General features: G+C 50.0%; 3 protein-coding genes across 3 annotated transcripts; 1 reads left to right on the forward strand and 2 right to left on the reverse strand.

Annotated features, from left to right (window-relative positions):
* Positions 1-4,452: 4,452 nt before the first annotated feature.
* Positions 4,453-6,254, reverse strand: LRP88_11513 (cytochrome P450; the record flags this gene model as incomplete). The annotated part of the gene is made up of 4 exons (XM_083247939.1): positions 4,453-4,910; positions 4,980-5,585; positions 5,650-5,821; positions 5,874-6,254. The coding sequence occupies 4 exons, from the start codon at positions 6,252-6,254 to the stop codon at positions 4,453-4,455; spliced, it is 1,617 nt and encodes a 538-aa protein (XP_083096278.1).
* A 659-nt stretch (positions 6,255-6,913) lies between these two features.
* On the forward strand, positions 6,914-8,666 carry LRP88_11514 (cytochrome P450; the record flags this gene model as incomplete). Its single annotated transcript, XM_083247940.1, has 3 exons — positions 6,914-7,183; positions 7,241-8,177; positions 8,233-8,666. 3 exons carry the CDS (start codon positions 6,914-6,916, stop codon positions 8,664-8,666), a joined length of 1,641 nt encoding a protein of 546 aa, XP_083096279.1.
* A 1,985-nt stretch (positions 8,667-10,651) lies between these two features.
* LRP88_11515 (cytochrome P450) lies at positions 10,652-12,669 on the reverse strand (the record flags this gene model as incomplete). The annotated part of the gene is made up of 6 exons (XM_083247941.1): positions 10,652-11,085; positions 11,295-11,903; positions 11,958-12,026; positions 12,078-12,180; positions 12,244-12,440; positions 12,549-12,669. The coding sequence occupies 6 exons, from the start codon at positions 12,667-12,669 to the stop codon at positions 10,652-10,654; spliced, it is 1,533 nt and encodes a 510-aa protein (XP_083096280.1).
* Between the last annotated feature and the right edge of the window lie 5,737 nt (positions 12,670-18,406).

Here is an 18,406-nt window from a genome sequence, read left to right on the forward strand (position 1 = left end):
CAAAGCAGCGGCGGAATATCAGCCAGACCATGCATCCCATCACACTCAATGTCCTCTGCAGAAGCTAAGCAGGAGAGGGGTGGCGAGGCTACGTCGAAGTATGATCAGTCAAGGTTGACTCGATTGAACGAACTCACTTACCAGCTGCATTCAAAAGGTCGTTGGGTACGGGTTCCTGGGATTCCACCGTCGCCGTGGCCAGCGCACCAGTCTGTAGGATATACCGCAGATACCCGTTCGGCCTCGTCATCCATTTGACCTATCAGATAAGCAGCAGTCGAAGAGGCAAGCCATCATGTGTGGACCATGGTAGAGATGATGGGATACCGATCAAATCCGGCTTCTCCAGCAAGCCTGAGTGAGTGAGAGCCGAGGATGGCCTTTTGCCGTAGAGCGTATCTACTGAAACTGCGACATCTTGACCCTGTGCATAGATTCCAGGGCATCTCTGCAAGGAAGTCAAGGAGAGTTCCCTGCCCCTTGCTTCTGAAAATAAACCAGCCAGAGCAGGTACACGATCAGTTCAACGCCAATATGATTGGTCTTTTCAACATCATCCCATGACCCAACGCTTGTCATCTCGAGGCCATTCCCCTGCTCAATACGCTGGCTCATCTCGTCTGGCGAAATGTCGAGAATCTGCAGAGTGTTCTTTGGTATGGGCCAAGAGAGCAGCTAGGCCGCAGCCGTGTCCAGGGAATGCCCTGCGGTTTGCGTTGCTGGATGTATGCCCCAGCCTCCCATCATCGGATTGGGATTTCAGCAGGTAACAAAGGATTCTGGAAACAGCCACTGTTTGACCATTCCCCGTCGTTTTTCGGAATCACGGCTACCCAAGCAGTGTCATAGACACGGCAGCTAGTTGTACAGAGACCGTAGTAGCCAAGTGGTAGCTTGCGGGGGCTCGGGCGATCAAAGACTTTGCCGTTGGGGGCCAGGGGTGCTACCGTCGGATTTGCTTGTTGCTGCAGCGTTTATCATTGAGGAACTGGAGTTTGTTACCAGATAAACGTTAGCAATTACTAAGGACCCCCAGCTGCTAGAAATTCAGCATCTTGCCAAGGACCTTAGAGATAAGACAAGACCAGCGAAGTAAACGTAGAGAAGTCAGAATGATTCAACGATGAGTCTTTTTTTGCTGTAACAGGAGGAGTTGGTAGAACCTCCTCTTCCAAATGTTGCTACCTCACCAGAAACCCCTTGGTTGGCCGACCCCAGGGCCCCATTTCTGAAGGTGGTACTCCGAAGCCCGTTGTAGACTACCGAAAAATTTGCCGAGAGGCACTGCTATCCACAAGGTATGGTGTATACATGACCACGCAAGGTGATACTTCGCTCGGCAGAGAGGGTGACTGTGACTCCAGATACCACGCCCCTCCCCTGTTGCCTGTGCCGCGGAAGGACGATGACAACTTCAAAACACATCCCGTGGGTTGATTTCTAATCAATTTTGAGTTTTGAGCTTTGCATATGCATTGGTCTCCACGTTTTACATGAATTAGCCCCAGTCAATGGCAACGAAGAAACTGGAGTTACTCTAGCTTGGGTGGTAAGCGGTTTTTTGCTTCCCATGTGCCTACCAAAGGCCCAGACATTCTACGTTGCGACAACAGGGCTTGGCCATGCAGGGCTTGGCCATGCAGGGCTTGGCCATTCCGTGTCCTTGATTCATTAAGTCGGAGACGCTCATTCCGTGGCCGTTTTATCCACGCCAATTAACACATACACCCGTTGCTCCCGGACCCTGTTGCCTCCTTCTCACTTCTTCTCTTCATCTACCTCGATCAGAGTACAACCACTTCATCTTTGTCGTTTAACTTGTGCATCATGTCCTCCGAACAACAGTATTCTCACAATTGCCTCGTCTCCACAATGTTGCAACTCGACCATGGCTCAAGCCTTGAGGCTCAAGCCAAGGACGACCCTATGCCCTCAAAAGTACAGCCACCATCCTCATGGTCTCATTGCGGCTCGACTCGAGCAGCGAACAACTCCATACAACCCTGTCAGGATCGAGCAACGCGACTGCAGAGTCTGTTCTTGAGCACTGGTTACCATCCATCGTGAATTCGCAGCTTCAATGTGAATGGACTGCTAAACGTACCAAGGCAAGCATCCTCGCTCTCAAGGGAGTGAAACAAACGTTGACCCAAACACGCCGCTCAGATTGCAGAGTCCCCGTACGAGTATATATTGACTCTTCCTTCCAAAGGCATACGGGAGGTATTCATTGACGCGTTGAATGTTTGGTTCCAAGTGCCCGGACGACAAGACCGCAGCAATCAAGGCAGTGATCAATATGCTGCATGATTCATCTCTCATGTAAGCATCACTCTCCTCGCCCTCTCGATATGTAAGCTCAAAGGTCAGAATCGATGACTTCCAGGACAATTCACCGTTGCGGCGCGGCAAACCTTCAACACATACCGTCTTCGGTCCTGCTCAGGCTATCAATTCAGCGACATATGTTATCGTCAAGGCATTTTCGACCGTCCAGGCCTTTATCGATCCCACCTCATTGGGCGAGGTTACAGGTGCAGTAATTTGGCTTCTTGATCCACAGGTGGGTGATAACACGTCGCAGGCATGATCTTGACCATATTTGAGGGCCAGGCGATGGATCTGTCGTGGACCTTTAACAACACTGCGCCCTACCATCCAGGAATATCTCTTGATGGTTAACGACAGTGAGGTTTCTCAGGGCCCCCTCTCGGAGCCTTTTTAATAACCGATGGTCATTCTAGAGACTGGGCCTTGTTCAGGCTTGCATGCCTACCTTCTGGTAACACCTTCAAGCGTAAACCTGGCCGAGGGTGCATTAGAGAACATCAACAAGATGGTCTCGCTCCTTTGAACCGTACTTTCAGATCCCGGGGACGACTATATGAATCTGGTCGATCGAAATGTGAGCAAACTTACAAACCTTTTGATCCCTCGAGGTTTGTCAAGAACTGTCAAGCATCAGCTGCTGATCGTGGCGCGTGCAGTATGCCGACCAGAAGGGCTTCTGTGAGGACCTCCGACGAAGGGAAATATTCACTCCCCACTGCTCCATTCACTGCAGAGCGACGACAATGGCCTCTAACCAATATGCTATCAGGAGGCGGTCCCCCAAGGAGGCTCACAGTAGAGCAGAAGATCTTGATGCTAGATCAAATGAGGATTAGCGATAGTCTTGGCTGGACCAAGGCACTCCTTGGTGACCTCCATGAGCAGATCTTGACGGAGATTAGAAGGCTGGAAAAGTGCATGAATAGGGGCAACGGTGCACTGTGGAGGCTGGTGGACCTGCTGAAGCTGGAGCGCTAGTCTGTTACGCACGTACGTAGTAATAGATACTGTGGTATTTCAGAGTCCGCAGGGCAACATGAAATATACGGACAGCGCATGAGTGCGGCGTCAGGACGTTCCGTCATGTGGCAGAGATATCCAGAGCTGTGACATCCTTGTGGAAAGCATTATTCTCGTTCGTGGTTCGTGTTGTAGGACATGAGCGTCTCAGCATTGGTTCTAGCTGATGACGGGGCGCATCTTCCGGGTAAGTTCGGACAGCCCGCTCAGCTGCATCAGATCATGCTTCTCAACCGACATTGAGCTTGGACGAGCGTGACATGTCATTTGCAAAACCGAGCCAGGTAGAAATAAGCTTTCAGCTTCGGCGCCGACTCAGCGTAGCATTCAAATATGGAGCCGTAACGGCTTCTGCATATGAGGTGGTAGTGATAGTAGGGTCCACCATGCTCGGCATTTTCGCCACTTCCGAACGCCGAGATACGCTGTTGAGCTGGTGATGTATCTGATACGATACGTCGCTTAGATCACGAGCGACATCATCGCGGAGAACACGAGCGCCATGGCAAGGCCCCTGTCAGCACCAAATGGAGTCCTGCAAAGATGCCTAACGGGAGCGTGGGTTAACTTAGGTCTAGATCGAGTTCTAGGCAAGGGTGGCTGAGCTGCAGATAACTGGCTTGCACTCTCTCCGTCGTTGATAGCCAAGCTACGTACTATGCACTAAGTTTACATGCTGTCCCATGCAACTACCGTCTCACGTTTCGTCGCGTACCCGGGATGAAACCTTGACTGCTTCATCCGGGCAGATTTCCCACCATGCAAGGAGCCAATTATGGTGAAGTGGATGGTGATACCCAAAAGAATCAATCACACAACTGTTACCAACACAACACCTTCAGCCCGTAGAAAAGTACCCACACGAGGCCAGCCAGTATGCGCTTCATGAGGGTGCTCTGTCGGTCACCTCGACTTGCTGCATGGTTTCTTAAGCATTACTGGTTGGTATCTATCTCGTCAATCTGGTGGTCATGTTTCCCGTATCAATTGGAATCTGCGAAACACGATAGCCAACAGCAAGGGTGCAAGATATCTTTCGACAGGCGCCAAGCAAACTAAGACCGTATTGCTGCACGGCAGAATGGCATTATGCGATACCAACTACGGAATTCCCCAGCCTGCTGCCGGGTATGCCATCAAACTGCCATCTCTTCCTTCCTCCTCCGGACCGCTAGCTGTGCAGTTGGACTGGCATTCATGTTCAGCCCAAATTTCCTCGGCTCCATGTTTGAGCCTTCGACCGGCCTGATGTCGTACTTTGAGAAGAATATGGCACAATGCAAGCGTGATCTTTTCAAAAGAAAAAAAACTGCCAGGGCACGCGTGAAGTCCATATCCGAAGCCCATGTGGTCAGGGCTGACGCTGACTAGCTGGGCCTTGTTCTCCTTGCCTGGTTCCTGGCGCATCTTGTAAAAGCGGTATCCATCAAACCGCTCCGGGTCCTGGTACGACTCGGCGTCCCAATGCATATGGGCAGATACGAGCGTCAGCCTATTCTTGGGGAGAACCGTGCCGTCTAACAGATTCACGTCTGCTGTGGTGAAGCGACGCATGCTAGCTGTTAATGGACTGTGTCAGCCTGCAAGGGCTCATGAGATGCAGCATAGAGGAGGAGGGGTCAGCATACCAATGGAGATGGGTTTCAAACGCTGGCTCTCTTTGAGCACGCTGTCCATGAGCTTGAGCTTATAGAGCGACTGCTTCGACCAGCCGTGTTCGCTGAGCACCGAGATGATCTCTTCTCGCAATGGCTCGATGAGTTCAGGATTGTTGGAGATATCCAACATCACCTGGGTGAAGAAGTCGGTCGTGCTGTGAAGTGCAGCCACAGAAAGCGAGAGTTGCGCACAGGCTGGGTCATAGTATACCTTTTTCTCCAGCGCCGTCTGCTCCAGCCATTCGATTGCATCATTGTAAACAATCTTTTCGCCCCTGCTTGCTGCCTCGGCCTTCTTCTTGCGTCTCTCTTCCAGCAGTGGATTGATCAGATCCTTGGCTTCTCGGACCAGCGCACGAGCAGCAGTGCAGTGTGGCATAACCCACTGAACCACAGGTCGAAGCCAAGCCGGCCAAAGCCGCAGTTCTTCCACTGCTCTGAAGGCGATGACTGCATACGTGGTAGTGATCCTGAGCCACTGCGGGTTTCGGCACATCTCGGTTCCCAGGAACACGCGCGAGGTGATGCGTGCCATGAGCTTCAGGTTTGCTTCCTTGACGACGATGTCGTGCCATGCTGCCCCAGTCCATATCAGCCATTGACATTCACCGTCGAGCAAGTTGGGCAGTTCGGAACGTACCTTGATCATCAGTGTAAATATCCTTCAACACCAACCCACACTCCTCAGATACGGGCTCTGTTACCAGTGTCAATTGGTGTGTCAACTGGTGTCGCGCAACGAGTTTCATGATGTGACTCTCTGTTGTTCCCTCTCTGAACCCTTCGAAGCCCGGGAGATGAGCATAGAACCACTGTTGAAGCTAGTCAGTAACTTGCAAGGAATGATGGCCCTTGCCTACTCACCTTGAAAGCCGCCTTCGTGAAGCTGAGTTGCTCATGGTTACGAATCTCGTGAGCATACTTTGGCGGTAGGATCAAGATCTCGCCAACATCAGCCATTATGCGGAAAGGCCGGCCTGGGGATAGAGCTAGTCCTTTGGCGATGAGCTGTCGGGCCCCAAACATGAACTCCTTCTTCGCGCGGACATTGGTAAGCTCTCCAAGCCTTTTGCCGTTGACCAGGAGGAACGGTGATGTCTTCAACCATCGAGCGCAGTAAATGGAAGTGACAACTGCCAAGATGGTGAGAGCAACCGCATAGGTAGGCCTGGTGAGCACATCCAGATTGCCAAGAGGCTGGATGTCAAGTAGATCAAGGCTAGCAAAGCTCAGTAGGCTCGCCATACTAGTTAGTGTTTGATGCGATGTTCGAGGTGGGAAATGCAATGGAGTTTGGAGTATAGAATCCAGTCTAGGAGTATGTTGAATGGGGATACGTTTGACGGAGAAAACAGGGGACATTCCGGCTTTCTGTAGTTCTCATTACGACAACGACAATACCGAGCATGCCATAACACTAGCGCATCGACAAAGCGGTAAATGTAACCTTGATCCCCGGTGTCAAGTCTGGAGTCTTGTTTCTTCTGGCTTGCACCCAGACACCAAGACTGACAAGGATATCGATATCCCTGCTGTATCCGCGCACTTGCAAGCCCATGTCAAGCACAGGGTGGAGGGCGCCGGGTGCCGGAGCTCCTTGCCACCTATCTCATGATAAATGTGTCACATCACGGCAGTTCGCATCGGCTTCTGAGTTGGTCAAGTCCCGAGTGGCCCATGTCAGGTCTTGACAAGCAGGCAAGGTAGGGCACATCTGTTACTCCGCAGGCGAATGCGCAATAAAGTTACTGAAGCATCAGTAAGTGAGCAAGTGCTCAGACTGGAACCATCCATTGCAATAACAGATGACTGCATTCCTGAAACCTCCAAACACTGCCCGCGATAACTTCAGTACCCTACCTTACCTACTTGTTAAGACCTGAACTGAGACCATTGATTCAAACATGAACCCAATCGAGAACATCATCGCCATGTCCTTCTCAACATGGAGCCAGCGGTATCCAGACAAGCTGGGTCCAATCAAGTCTCATCCGGCAATCTCCATGATAATTGCTGGACTTTCCTGTTTCTATGCCATAACTCTTTTGACATCTTACCTTTTCGGCGTCAAGGTTCCCTATGTCGGCTACCGAAGCCTTTTTGAGCCAACATGGTTTGTCCGGTTGCGCTTCGTTTGGGCAGGCGGCTCTATCATCAGCGAAGGCTATCAGAAGGTAACCTGGAAGCTGTTCAGACTTGTCGTGTTGAATGAGAGCTGACCAGCTGTCGAGTTCAAAACGTCCCTCTTCCAGGTCCGCAAGATCGGGACCGACATCATCATCATCCCCCCAAACTACGTCGACGAGGTTCGAAAGCTGTCACAGGACAATACACGATCAGTCGAGCCCTTCATCCACGACTTTGCGGGGGAATACACCCGTGGGCTGGTGTTTCTACAGAGCGATCTGCAAAACAGAGTTATTCAGCAGAGGTTGACACCAAGGCTGGCTTCATTGACAGCGGTCATGAAGGAGGAGTTTGACCTTGCCCTTGCTGCTGAAATGCCTAAAGTGAAAGGTATGATTGCATCATCTGACAAGTCTGGTGGACCTACTGACCAGCATCAAGACGATACATGGGCCAAGGTTGACATGTCATCCATCTTTATTCGCCTCATCTCCCGAATCTCGGCACGAGTTTTCCTCGGGCCGGACGACTGCCATAACGAAGAATGGCTCAACACCACGGCTGAATATAGTCAGAACCTATTTATCACAGGTTTCGCCCTTCGCATCTTTCCTCATTTCCTCCGGCCCTTTATTGCTCCCCTACTACCTTCATACAGGGCTCTGCTACGCAACGTATCATCCGCGCGTCGCATCATAGGTAGCATGGTGCACTTCCGCGAAGCGCAGCAGGAATTCCAGGCCGACGCAAACCAAGACATCCTGCAGTGGATGATGAGTGCTGCGACGGGCGAGGAAAAGAAGCCGGAGAACCTCGCGCAGCGGATGCTGATTCTGAGCTTGGCATCCATACACACGACAGCGATTACGATGAGCCATGCCATGTACGACTTGTGTGACAGGCCAGAGTATTTCGAGCCCCTGAGAGAAGAAATAACAGGGGTTCTCGGTGATGGCGGGTGGCAGAAGACGACATTGAATCGGCTCCACAAGCTTGACAGCCTGCTCAAGGAATCGCAGCGCTTCAGCCCGGTGTTTCTTTGTGAGTCTGCCCTTGATCTCTTTTCGACGACGGCCAATGACCAACATGTCCGCAGTAACCTTCAACCGCATCTTCCACCAACCTCTGAGGCTCTCAGATGGCACATATCTCCCCGCTGGAACTCGAGTCGCTGTCCCTTCACACGCCATGCTACAAGACGCTGCCCACGTCCCCGGCTCAGCACCTCCTACAGAGTTTGACGCCTTCAGGTACTCCAAGGTCCGGGAAGGTTCCGAGTCTGCCCAGAAATACCTCTTTTCCATGACTGACCCCAGCAACATGGCGTTTGGGTATGGGAAATACGCGTGCCCTGGTCGTTTCTACGCCTCGAACGAGATGAAGTTGGTCTTGGCTAATCTTCTCCTGCTCTATGACTTCAAGCTTCCGGAAGGGACAGGCAGGCCGCGGAACATCACGATTGATAGCGACATGGTCCCAGATCCAAGGGCTAGACTGTATGTCAGAAAGCGTGCGCCGAGCAGGGAGTAGCTAGCCGCGTGAAATCTATTTCGATTTTTCATTCGCACATGATGACAGACTTCCCCCCAGATGAATGGCAAGTTGGACCGCTCTTGTGTGATAGTGCGCGGGTTGTCCGGATGGACTGGTATTCCAAGCGGTTACCCTACAGCATGGGGTAACACCGTCTGCACAGCCCTCCATGCTTTTTCTGGTCCATGACGCTGAGAGCTGGCGATTCTTTTCCAAATTAGTCTCCATCGGTCGTCACAGCGCCGTAGAGATATCAAAAGTCTCGCATCCAAGCGACAGACTCAGGATTGATCACACCCTTGTCTCATGGTGCACAGCACCATCAGTGGCAATAGCGGTGTGCTCAATTCGTTCAAGTTCGTGCATGTAGGCCTGTAGTAGCCAGTTTTTAGGTGACCACGAGGATACGGACTAGGATCTCCCCATGGGGGCCGAACTTGGCTGTTGTTCAGTGATGAGTCGTGCAGGGCCGTAGATGACCCCGACGTCATGACTCGATCTCAACTTTGGCAGTGCCCCACTGGTTACTTCAAGGTGTTACATCAGCTATAAGGTTTGCTAGGGCCTGCATCCTCGCGTGAAGGCGGGGCGGGGCGGGGCGAGCCGAGCTTGGCAACGGCGATTTCGGCAATTAGCTCATCTCCACACGATGAGCGAATGACATCAATGGGAAATGGTGATTTTTTAAGCGCAGAAGAATGCATGGTTTGCTTGTTGTCGTGTATATGGGTCTCAGGTGACGCTTCTACTTGATCCTTGACACGGATAGATAGGCTCTCACGAAAACTCCGCTGACTGTACAGATTTGATCGTTATTTTGTGGCGTACGTATTCGTCATCTAGAGTCTAGGCAAAGAACTTGCGGGGCCAAGCAGTGACTTGACTGTAAGACGAAACATCACCATGCAATGTTGCATTGATGTCAAATCGGCAGATGCTTCCTATGTGTGATAGAGAGCTATAGCAGCCCAGCGTACATGGCACCGGCCATTGGGAACGAGCCGAGGAAGGTGCCGGCCTGGAGCAGGACGGCGCTTGCAACACCATCAACGCCGTCATCACTCAAGCAACTCCTGCCCTCGACAGTTTCCACCGGTGGCTGGGAACGCACGCTCAGACTCAACTTGTAGATTAGAAGCAACTAAATTAAGGTTCAGGCTACTTGAGGGGGCCTATAGTCCGGCCTATTCCCGTGACCCGGTCTTCCGCAACTCCGTTGTGCTCGGAAGACCAAGCACGGGGGGGGCGCTTAATTAACGAAAAGGGCCTTTGATTAGGGAAAAAAGATACCTCTAATTATATAGGAGTTTCTTATAAATAAAAGTTACTTTTTTCTATAAAAAAATATAAATTCTTAAATAACTAAGAACCTTACTAATTATTATCTTTCTATCCTTTTATATATTATTTTCTTTTTTAGTTATATAGACTTTATAATAATTTTTAGAGTTTATTCATAATTAATATACTTATAATTACTAAGCATCTCTATAGAAATAGAAGCATCCTTCTTCTTTTCCCTAATCAACCGGCCTTTCCTTAGTCAACGCACCCCCCCGTGCTTAGTCTTCCAAGCGCGACTGAAACCAAACACGGGGGACCGGCCCGGTCTATAGGTCCCCTCAAGTATGCAATCTGACCAAGCACGGGCCGGCCCGGACGGCCGGCTTATCCCTCCCCTTGCCGAAAAGCAGGAGGAGCCTCTATAAGTCGGGTAACATCGATCAGGCTGCTTCTGAAAAAGACAACGTGCGTCAGAGGTTGCATCGGGGCTGATATTGAATCCGGTAAAACTTGACCGATAAAAAAATGCCTGAAGAGCCAGGCCATGGCTGAAGATAACGTTCACAGTGGAGGGAGGAGGCAGTGCAGCACGGATGACATCGAGGGATAACTTCGAAATAGGGCAAAAGGAACGTACGCTAGTTGATAAAAAATATTGTATTCGTGAAATGGGCTGAAAGGAGATCGCTTCTAATGTCTCAAAGTGAATCTAAATCAATCTCCGTGCGAGCTCGTCGCCGAACCAAGATATCCGTCGCCGGGCTTGACTTGGCAATCATCCCCCTGGTATCCGGTTTCGTCTCAGTCTCAGGAGCCAGTTTCCAGTCGTAGTTAACCAGGATATGACAGAGAGCTACCTTGATCTCGTTGGCGGCGAAGAAGCGGCCCGGGCATGAATGCTCTCCGTGCCCGAAACCGAGGTGATTCGAACTCGTTGAAACGAGCTGTGCCATATGATACTTTTGGGGCTCCGAACGCATCTCAAGAAACCGATAAGGGTTGTAAACATCGGGGTTCTCATAAATGTTGGCATCGTTGAGGCGCCGGTTATCGACGTTCAACCGAGTGCCCTTTGCGAGTACAAGACCGCTCGAAAGTGTTATGGCTTCGGTCACATAGCGTCTCATTGTCACTGTACGTGAAGCAAGAGTTATCAATTAGCAGTCTGTAAGACCTTGTTTTCAGATTAAAGCCCCAGGAAGACACATGACCAACAAAGCACTTCGAGCGTGATAGAGAGACCAGCAAGGTTTGTCAAACTGTCTCTCGTGACTAGGCTTCCTCCTTGTGCATCATGGGCCTCGACTAGGGCTCAAAGGGCAAGAAGAGGAAATGACGCACCTATGCTGCCCGGCTTTAGGCGTTGAGTCTCTTTGATCGCGCTGTCCAGGAGCTTCATCTTGAAGAGTGATGTCTTCTTCCAACCATCAGTAGCGAGGATCTGAACGACCTCCTCCCGGATAGGCTCAATAAACTGCGGATTTCGGCCGAGGTCAATCATGGTTTGCTGTAGCAGGTCGTAGGTTGTGTGGATTGCCAATAAAGAGAGAGTCAACTGGAAGATAACCGGGTCAAAGCTGCTACCAGCAGCAGCCGCCTCCTGCTCAGACCAGTCTAAAGCGTCATTAAATATAGGCACAGGCTCGCCGCCTGCGATCGCCGCCTGCCGGAGCTCTCGGCGGCGCTGTATCAATGGCATGATGATCTTGCTTGCCTCGTTGCGCTCATGTCGGAGCGTTTGGCACTCGGGTAAGAACCAGTGGGCCAGAAAACGCAAGGACCGAGGAAACATGCGCAGGTTTGTTGAAGCGGTATAGAAATTGGTTGTGTAAGTTTTGGTGATCTTGAGCCAGTCCTCGTTACGACATAGCTGCTCTCCGAGGTAGATTCTTGACGAGATTCGAGCAATGATGTCCAGAATCGCGGGTTTCAGGCGTATCTGTTTCCATTCTTTGGGTGTCTACTTGTTAGCCATGTTTTGTCAAAGGACAGCTGAGTGCTTACCAGTTGATTCACCAAAGTTTAGAGATACGGCAATCGTTGTTTCTCTCGATAGAGGCTCTATAACCATTGCTTTTAATAGTCGGTTAGTATTGGTCTCCTAAGCCACGGGGAATCACTTACCAAGATGCTTAGTCAAATGCTTTCGAGCAACCTTCTGGATGAGTTGATCCTCACGACCGACGAGGCTAACGGTTTCAAATCCTGGAATTCCAGCGTGGTTGTCCTGTTAATTTACCTGGTTAGGTGTGGTCCGAAAGATTGCCTGCATATACGTGTTGATGCTCACCGCCATCGCAGCTTTTGAAAAGCTCAACCTTGGGTCATTGCGAATCTCATCGGCAAACTCTGGAGGAAGGATAAGGACTTCCCCCCAGTCTGTGATTAGACGAAAGGGCTGGTCAGGGAAGCGGCTCCTGGCTTTGGCCAAAATCTCTCTGCTGAGCTTGACGAAGTTTCTCTTTATTACGTCAGTGCCTGTCCAGACTGCGGTCAATATCGGCCAAACCCTGGTTCTGTTACGTGCAAACAGTGATCCGGATGGATTTGCAAGGGGCACTGCTTGGCCTTTGTCATTTCTTGAGCGCTGGAGACTTAAGGCCACTGGTGCCAAGGCGAGGGCGAAAGCAGCAAGGTAAATGCCTGAGCCCGTAGCAATGATAGAGCCCCATAGACTTGCACCAATGCAGCTGAGAATCTGCGTGAGAAAGCTCATGTTCGCTAATCGAGTATTCCAGAAAGGGTCAGTCTGACGAGCTAGTATTGATCAAAGGCTCTAGAGGAAGAATGATGATGGATGGAAAATCGTCCAAGTCCCCGCGGGGGATCGAGCATCTGTACACATGGATGGGCAACTGGTACCAGCTGGGGCACTTGACCAAGACTGGTCAAATCCCCAGTTCGATGACCCTCGTATCTGTCTGGCTAGGCTAGCGCAACAGACTCGCCAATTCGGAGGTTGCATTTAAACCCGAGTGCCGACAATGCCGGTGCTTCTCTTTGATCATATTGGCCACTAAAGTACCTTGCTTAACAGGACTACTATCCTGGCAAGTCGTGGCCACACTATAGCCCCTTTGACCCTGCTGGACACGCAGCATGGCATTTGACATGCATAATCTTCTTGTACATCAAACTACACGTAGGAGATTGTTTGGTGGCCTTGCCATGGTGCATATTCCTGCGCGCTGATGATGCAGCGTCTTCGAACTGTAAGCTGTGGAGAACTTTAGGACCGGGCCATCTTGCACCCCTTATGCAGGGAGATATGTTGCCCTCTTTTCCATAGCCCCCCTTAAATTTTATCATATATCACTTGCACGGCACTTTATCCGTCTTCACCCTGGGCAGTATGTCTCTGCAAGACCGATCCGTCACTGTGTCACCATAGTATATTTGTTGCTTATATAAACTTGTCCTAAGCAATCCTATAGGCTCTGATGTTATAGTTTCTCCGCTGTGGCGCTTATACCCTGTTATTATATATTATATATAATAGATTGTTAGGGGAACCTCAGACCACGTCGGTAAAGGAACGGCTTAGTGAAGGAACACGTCATTATCTGCCCACTAGGTATCAATAAAGAAGAGGTTTTAGGCATCAATGGGCCTTTCAGGTTTTAGTCTCAAGCAATTGTCGATCCAATATCCCCGAACCGGCACGCCTATCAAGGACGGAATTTCCGACATGGTTACATAACCCCCTCACGGTCAACTTCCGAGTTACCCGGTCATCCAAGACACCTAATAAGAGTCAACAGGGCGATGTGTGAGCCGTGTAGCTGTAAGTTCATCTCCGCAAATGAACCCCCAGGTGTTCGAATACTGCGGGGGTGAGTCTGGGCTAACAGGGATTAAGAGGGTGAGATTAGCGGCTCCCTCTTATTGACGGAAAAAGGGAGATCAACATGTTGAGATTGGGTGGTAGTAGCGATGCAGAGTATGAGCAGGTGATTACTAGGATCACATTTGACTTGGCGGAATGAGGCACTTTCGTAGACCGATACTGTTCGTGTTGCGGTAAGAAGCGAAGCCAGGGCTTCTTCCGAAATTTGCCGCTCTGGACGGAAACTAAGAACCTTGGGATTGATGAGAAGATTATATTCGTTTGTTATTACGCATGCTGACCCTACTGAGATCTTTCGTTGGCATAGTTCGCTTTAGTATTGTCCATTCTATCAAGTCAAGCAAAAAAACATCCTCATTATGTCTCATTCCCAGTCTCACTCGGAATTACCAGCCAGTACGAATGTGACAGCAACCATACCGTACTACTACGGGCCTCTAAATCCTTTGTCGCCAGTCGCCGGCGTCTCTACAGTCCAGGATTCGAAGAGGCTGTCAGTGGTGGTCACCGATATTCGCCCTTCACTGTCCACTTTCACATTGGATATCAACGGTTTCCAAATCGCCAAGCACACCTCTTCCATCAGCTCTCCACCGTATAACCATTCATCTTGGACGGACCCTGTTGTCCGCAAACAAGTGTACGATCCTGAAATCATGGAACTGGCTAAGGCCGTTACTGGTGCCAGGAAAGTGATGATTCTACTTGCTTCAGCCCGAAGTCAACCCTTCAAGGAGCCGGAGCTGGCTCCACCATATCCTACACCATCCAATTCTCAAAGTTACGACACCGGAGAGAATGGGGTGGGCTTCCCGTCCCACAATGCATCTAAGACCGCCGTCCAGATCCCAACTCTACGAGCAAAGGGTTTCCAGAAAGGAGAAGAGGAGGGCCCGGTGCGCAGACCCCATAAAGATTGGGGCGCAGCTGGAGCGCGGAATACGCTGCGAAACTGGAGCCAAGCTCTCATCGACGAAGCCCAAGACATCATCCATGCAGAGGATGAAGCAGCCAAATTGCCTGGAGGAGTCGAGAAGAACTACCAAGGCAGGAGGTGGGCTCTGTACACGACATGGCGTCCACTGAAACCAGTCAAGCGGGATCCAATGGCGTACGTCGATTACAGAACGGCTGATGAAGGTGATGGCGTCAGTTTTTGGCGTAACCCACCTGGTGTCAATGGGGCCTTCAAGTCGGATGTGATACTTACTCAAGCCAACCCGAACCACAAGTGGTACTGGCTCAGTGATCAAAGGCCTGACGAAGTACTATTTATGAAAATCACGGACACTGAAAGCGAGAAGGCTGGGAGTGGAATAGCAGGTGGGGTGCACCATTGTTCTTTTTATTTGCCTGGTACGGATATGGAAGAAATAAGGGAGAGCATTGAAACTAAGTTTATTGCTTTCTGGTAAGTTTAGCTTTGTTCTTTAAGCTGATATTTCCTTTAATATATCTACTTGTTATGTGACGATCGTAAACCATAACGCAGGTGTCCTAAGGGGGTCTCATGGAGAACAGAAATCTCCAGTAGAGCAAAGGGCAAAAGTCCCAGTGACATTTAGCGTTATCCGCGATCCTCGCGGCCCTGCGTGAAAGCGCAGCGGGTTACAAAACTGCTTCTGAAATATTCGATTACTGCAAACGAGGCCCTGTAAAACAAAATGGGAGCCTGTGGGTTGGCGATATCGTGCTTGTGGACCCAGCCGCTGAGCTTGAGATACGACAGCAGCTCTCACTCTTCCACGCGACAGGGAGCGGGAAAGGCACAGCTGGCCAGGTGCTCGTAATAGCCATATCCTGGCGGGCTCGATGTACTTGTACTCCCAGTTTTTATCGCCGTCGAGTTGGATGCCTTCGCTGCCACAGCTCGCCTTGATAGGGTGCCCATGCGTTCGTCAGAGGACTTGACACCTCCTCGATTTCCCGCTGATGATATACCTCTAGCACTGTGAGAGGGCATTGAGACATCCTAGGACCACAGAGGCCTTTCTTAGGGACTTTGAAACTATTTTGTCTGGTCTTGTGCGAAGCCACGTTGTTTCTCATTGCGGCAATTGCTGTGTCTCCGAACCTTGAGACATGTCCTGTATCAAGTCAGAATAAGGAACGCCTTGAGCTCGAACGATTTGGCATATGGAGTAACTGCCTCGCGTACATGTCCACACTTCTTCAGCTCCCGGCTTCGCACAGCTAAGTCGTCTGCTTCCAGCCAGGACGTGATGTTGGCGATCAGCTTTGCAGTATCCGATGTCATTTCATTATTCATTTGCGCCATGGGGGGAGTCAAAGGGGTAGCCGGGAACGACGGGGGGAGGCTGAGGGATCCTGAGGCTTTAAGAAGCGAGGTGTAGGCGTTACGGGCGTCCGCCACGTGTTGTCGACTGGATGTTCAAGACCCAAAAGTGAAACCGTTCAGAGGAGCGGCCGCCACCTTACCACGATAATTAGGCGAGACGTTCAATTTGCCAGGCCCCGTGGGGCAGCCTCTCAGGCCTCGGGGGATCAAACAGGTCCGAGAGATTGTATTACTTCGGCGTACCGTCATAGCTGCATTCCTAACCATCGCCAAGTCCGCGCAACCGGTGAAGATAGCGTCGATTTAAAAATCAGTGGTGCATTTGAGGCTCGGGTTAGCCCCTCTATGCAGGTGCGGCCGCGGGTCCTTGTGAAAATTTCCTCGCTTTAAGAAATTAGCTTTAAAAAATCCTAAAAAATCAGCTGTGATATATAGGACCTAACCTATATTATTAGATAGGCCTTTTCCTAAGCTATATCATAATATCTCTTTATTTATTTTAGCCTAATTCTTTGCCTTATGGCGTGATGGTTGGGTGCAACCGTTATAATACGGGTCAAGGCTATTCCTCGTGATGCTTGGGCCAGATATATCGGCGAGCCCACTCACGAACTCTCTTTCCAGTAAAATACACTACAATCCCCATAGCGCACAGGACACCGCAGATTATGGCAAGAGTGTTCATAGCACCATCATAGCCAAGAGATTCGATCGATGGAACGGTCGCATAGCTCAAGCCAAAAGAGACAAACCCTCGACCAGCGCAAACAACGAGAAGAAGAGGTCCAGACTTGTTGGGGTAACTATCCATGACAAAAGTGATGCCGACCAAGTTCGCTCCGAGGAAGGCGAAGAAGCCGAGGTGATAAGAAGCGACGATGGCGATCCAGTGATAACTGTTAGATGAGGCAGCGGCGTGGCCGTAGACGATGGCCGAGATAATAGCAGCGGCAGCTGGGACGATCAGGACGATAAGTCGGTACTCAGGGGGATCTCATTCATGTACGGCCCCGTACACATACGGCCGGGCCTTAGTCAGCAATAACCCACTGTAACTCCTTTCCTCTCAGCGCCCTAAGGGCCCTATAACTTAGCACCTACAACATCATGGAGGACCTCCCGCCTTTTCAATATTATCCCTCACGAGAAGAGCTTGAGCTTGATCTTGCAATTTACGCAACAATTGGCGGATATAAATGGATTATTCGACGCTCACGTACGCATTGGGGAGGCTCTGAACGGCCTACTATCCTCTATGCTTGCAATCGCTGGCGGCAAGGCTGCCAATTTTCAATCCTTGCCAAAGAAAACTCGTACGAGCTATGGTATCTCCAACAACGCACTGAAGCCCGATTTTCCCACCATAACCACGGGCCCCGAGAGCCCCGAGAGCCTCCTAGCCGGCAGCTGCAAGAGCCGCAAGAGCCCCCTAGCCAGCCGCAAGAGCCCCCTAGCCGGCAGCTACAAGAGCCATTAGAGAAGAAATTGCCCACTTGCAGTAAATGTCATAGAGAAGGCCATAGAAGGGGCGCAAAATGCTGTATTTTACGTGGTCAAGAGAGCCCTTAGGGCGCTGAGAGGAAAGGAGTTACAGTGGGTTATTGCTGACTAAGGCCCGGCCGTATGTGTACGGGGCCGTACATGAATGAGATCCCGTACTCAGGCTATATTAGTCAGTTGGAATGGCATGTCAAGTCGTCGGACAAAGTTACTCGCCTCAAAGACACCCTACTCAAGTATTAAAGACTGAAACGGGGCCGAATCCAATGGCGATTCCATACAAGAAAAAAAGGCGCTAATGAACAGGTGAAGCGAATCCATTGCACCCCAATGGATTTGGGTCACCCGCAAGTTTTATCTAGTAAAATGCATTTTAATTAGATGCACTGATTAATTATATAACGTATATGATAAGCATGCGACGCATCCAAGTATGCGACGCACCTATACTGTGCACTAAATCTTAACATTCTTAAGCTTAATAAAAGCCGCAATAAAATAGCTATAGGCTTAAAAAAGTATTTTAATAAACTTAACTCTTAAATAAACTATAGATAATTTTTTAGAATTTCTAAAAAAGTCTCTTAATAGAAAAAAAAGCTACTTATACAGTGCGAATAATTCTTTTTTTAAACTACCTTATAAGGGATTTTTTTAAAAAGTTTTAAAAAATTATAATAGGTTTTTTATAGCTTAATTAGTCTAACTCTAAGTTATTAGCTAGTTAAACCTTAAGCTAAATTTCTTAGAATTTTTAAGGCTATTTTAAAATTTGGTATAAATCCCACTATCTCCTGAGTGCGTGCG

This window comes from Fusarium phalaenopsidis, assembly GCF_050370095.1.
Source record: "Fusarium phalaenopsidis strain FUZ10S chromosome Unknown contig_32312, whole genome shotgun sequence".
In the NCBI taxonomy this organism is placed as follows: Eukaryota; Fungi; Ascomycota; class Sordariomycetes; order Hypocreales; family Nectriaceae; genus Fusarium; species Fusarium phalaenopsidis.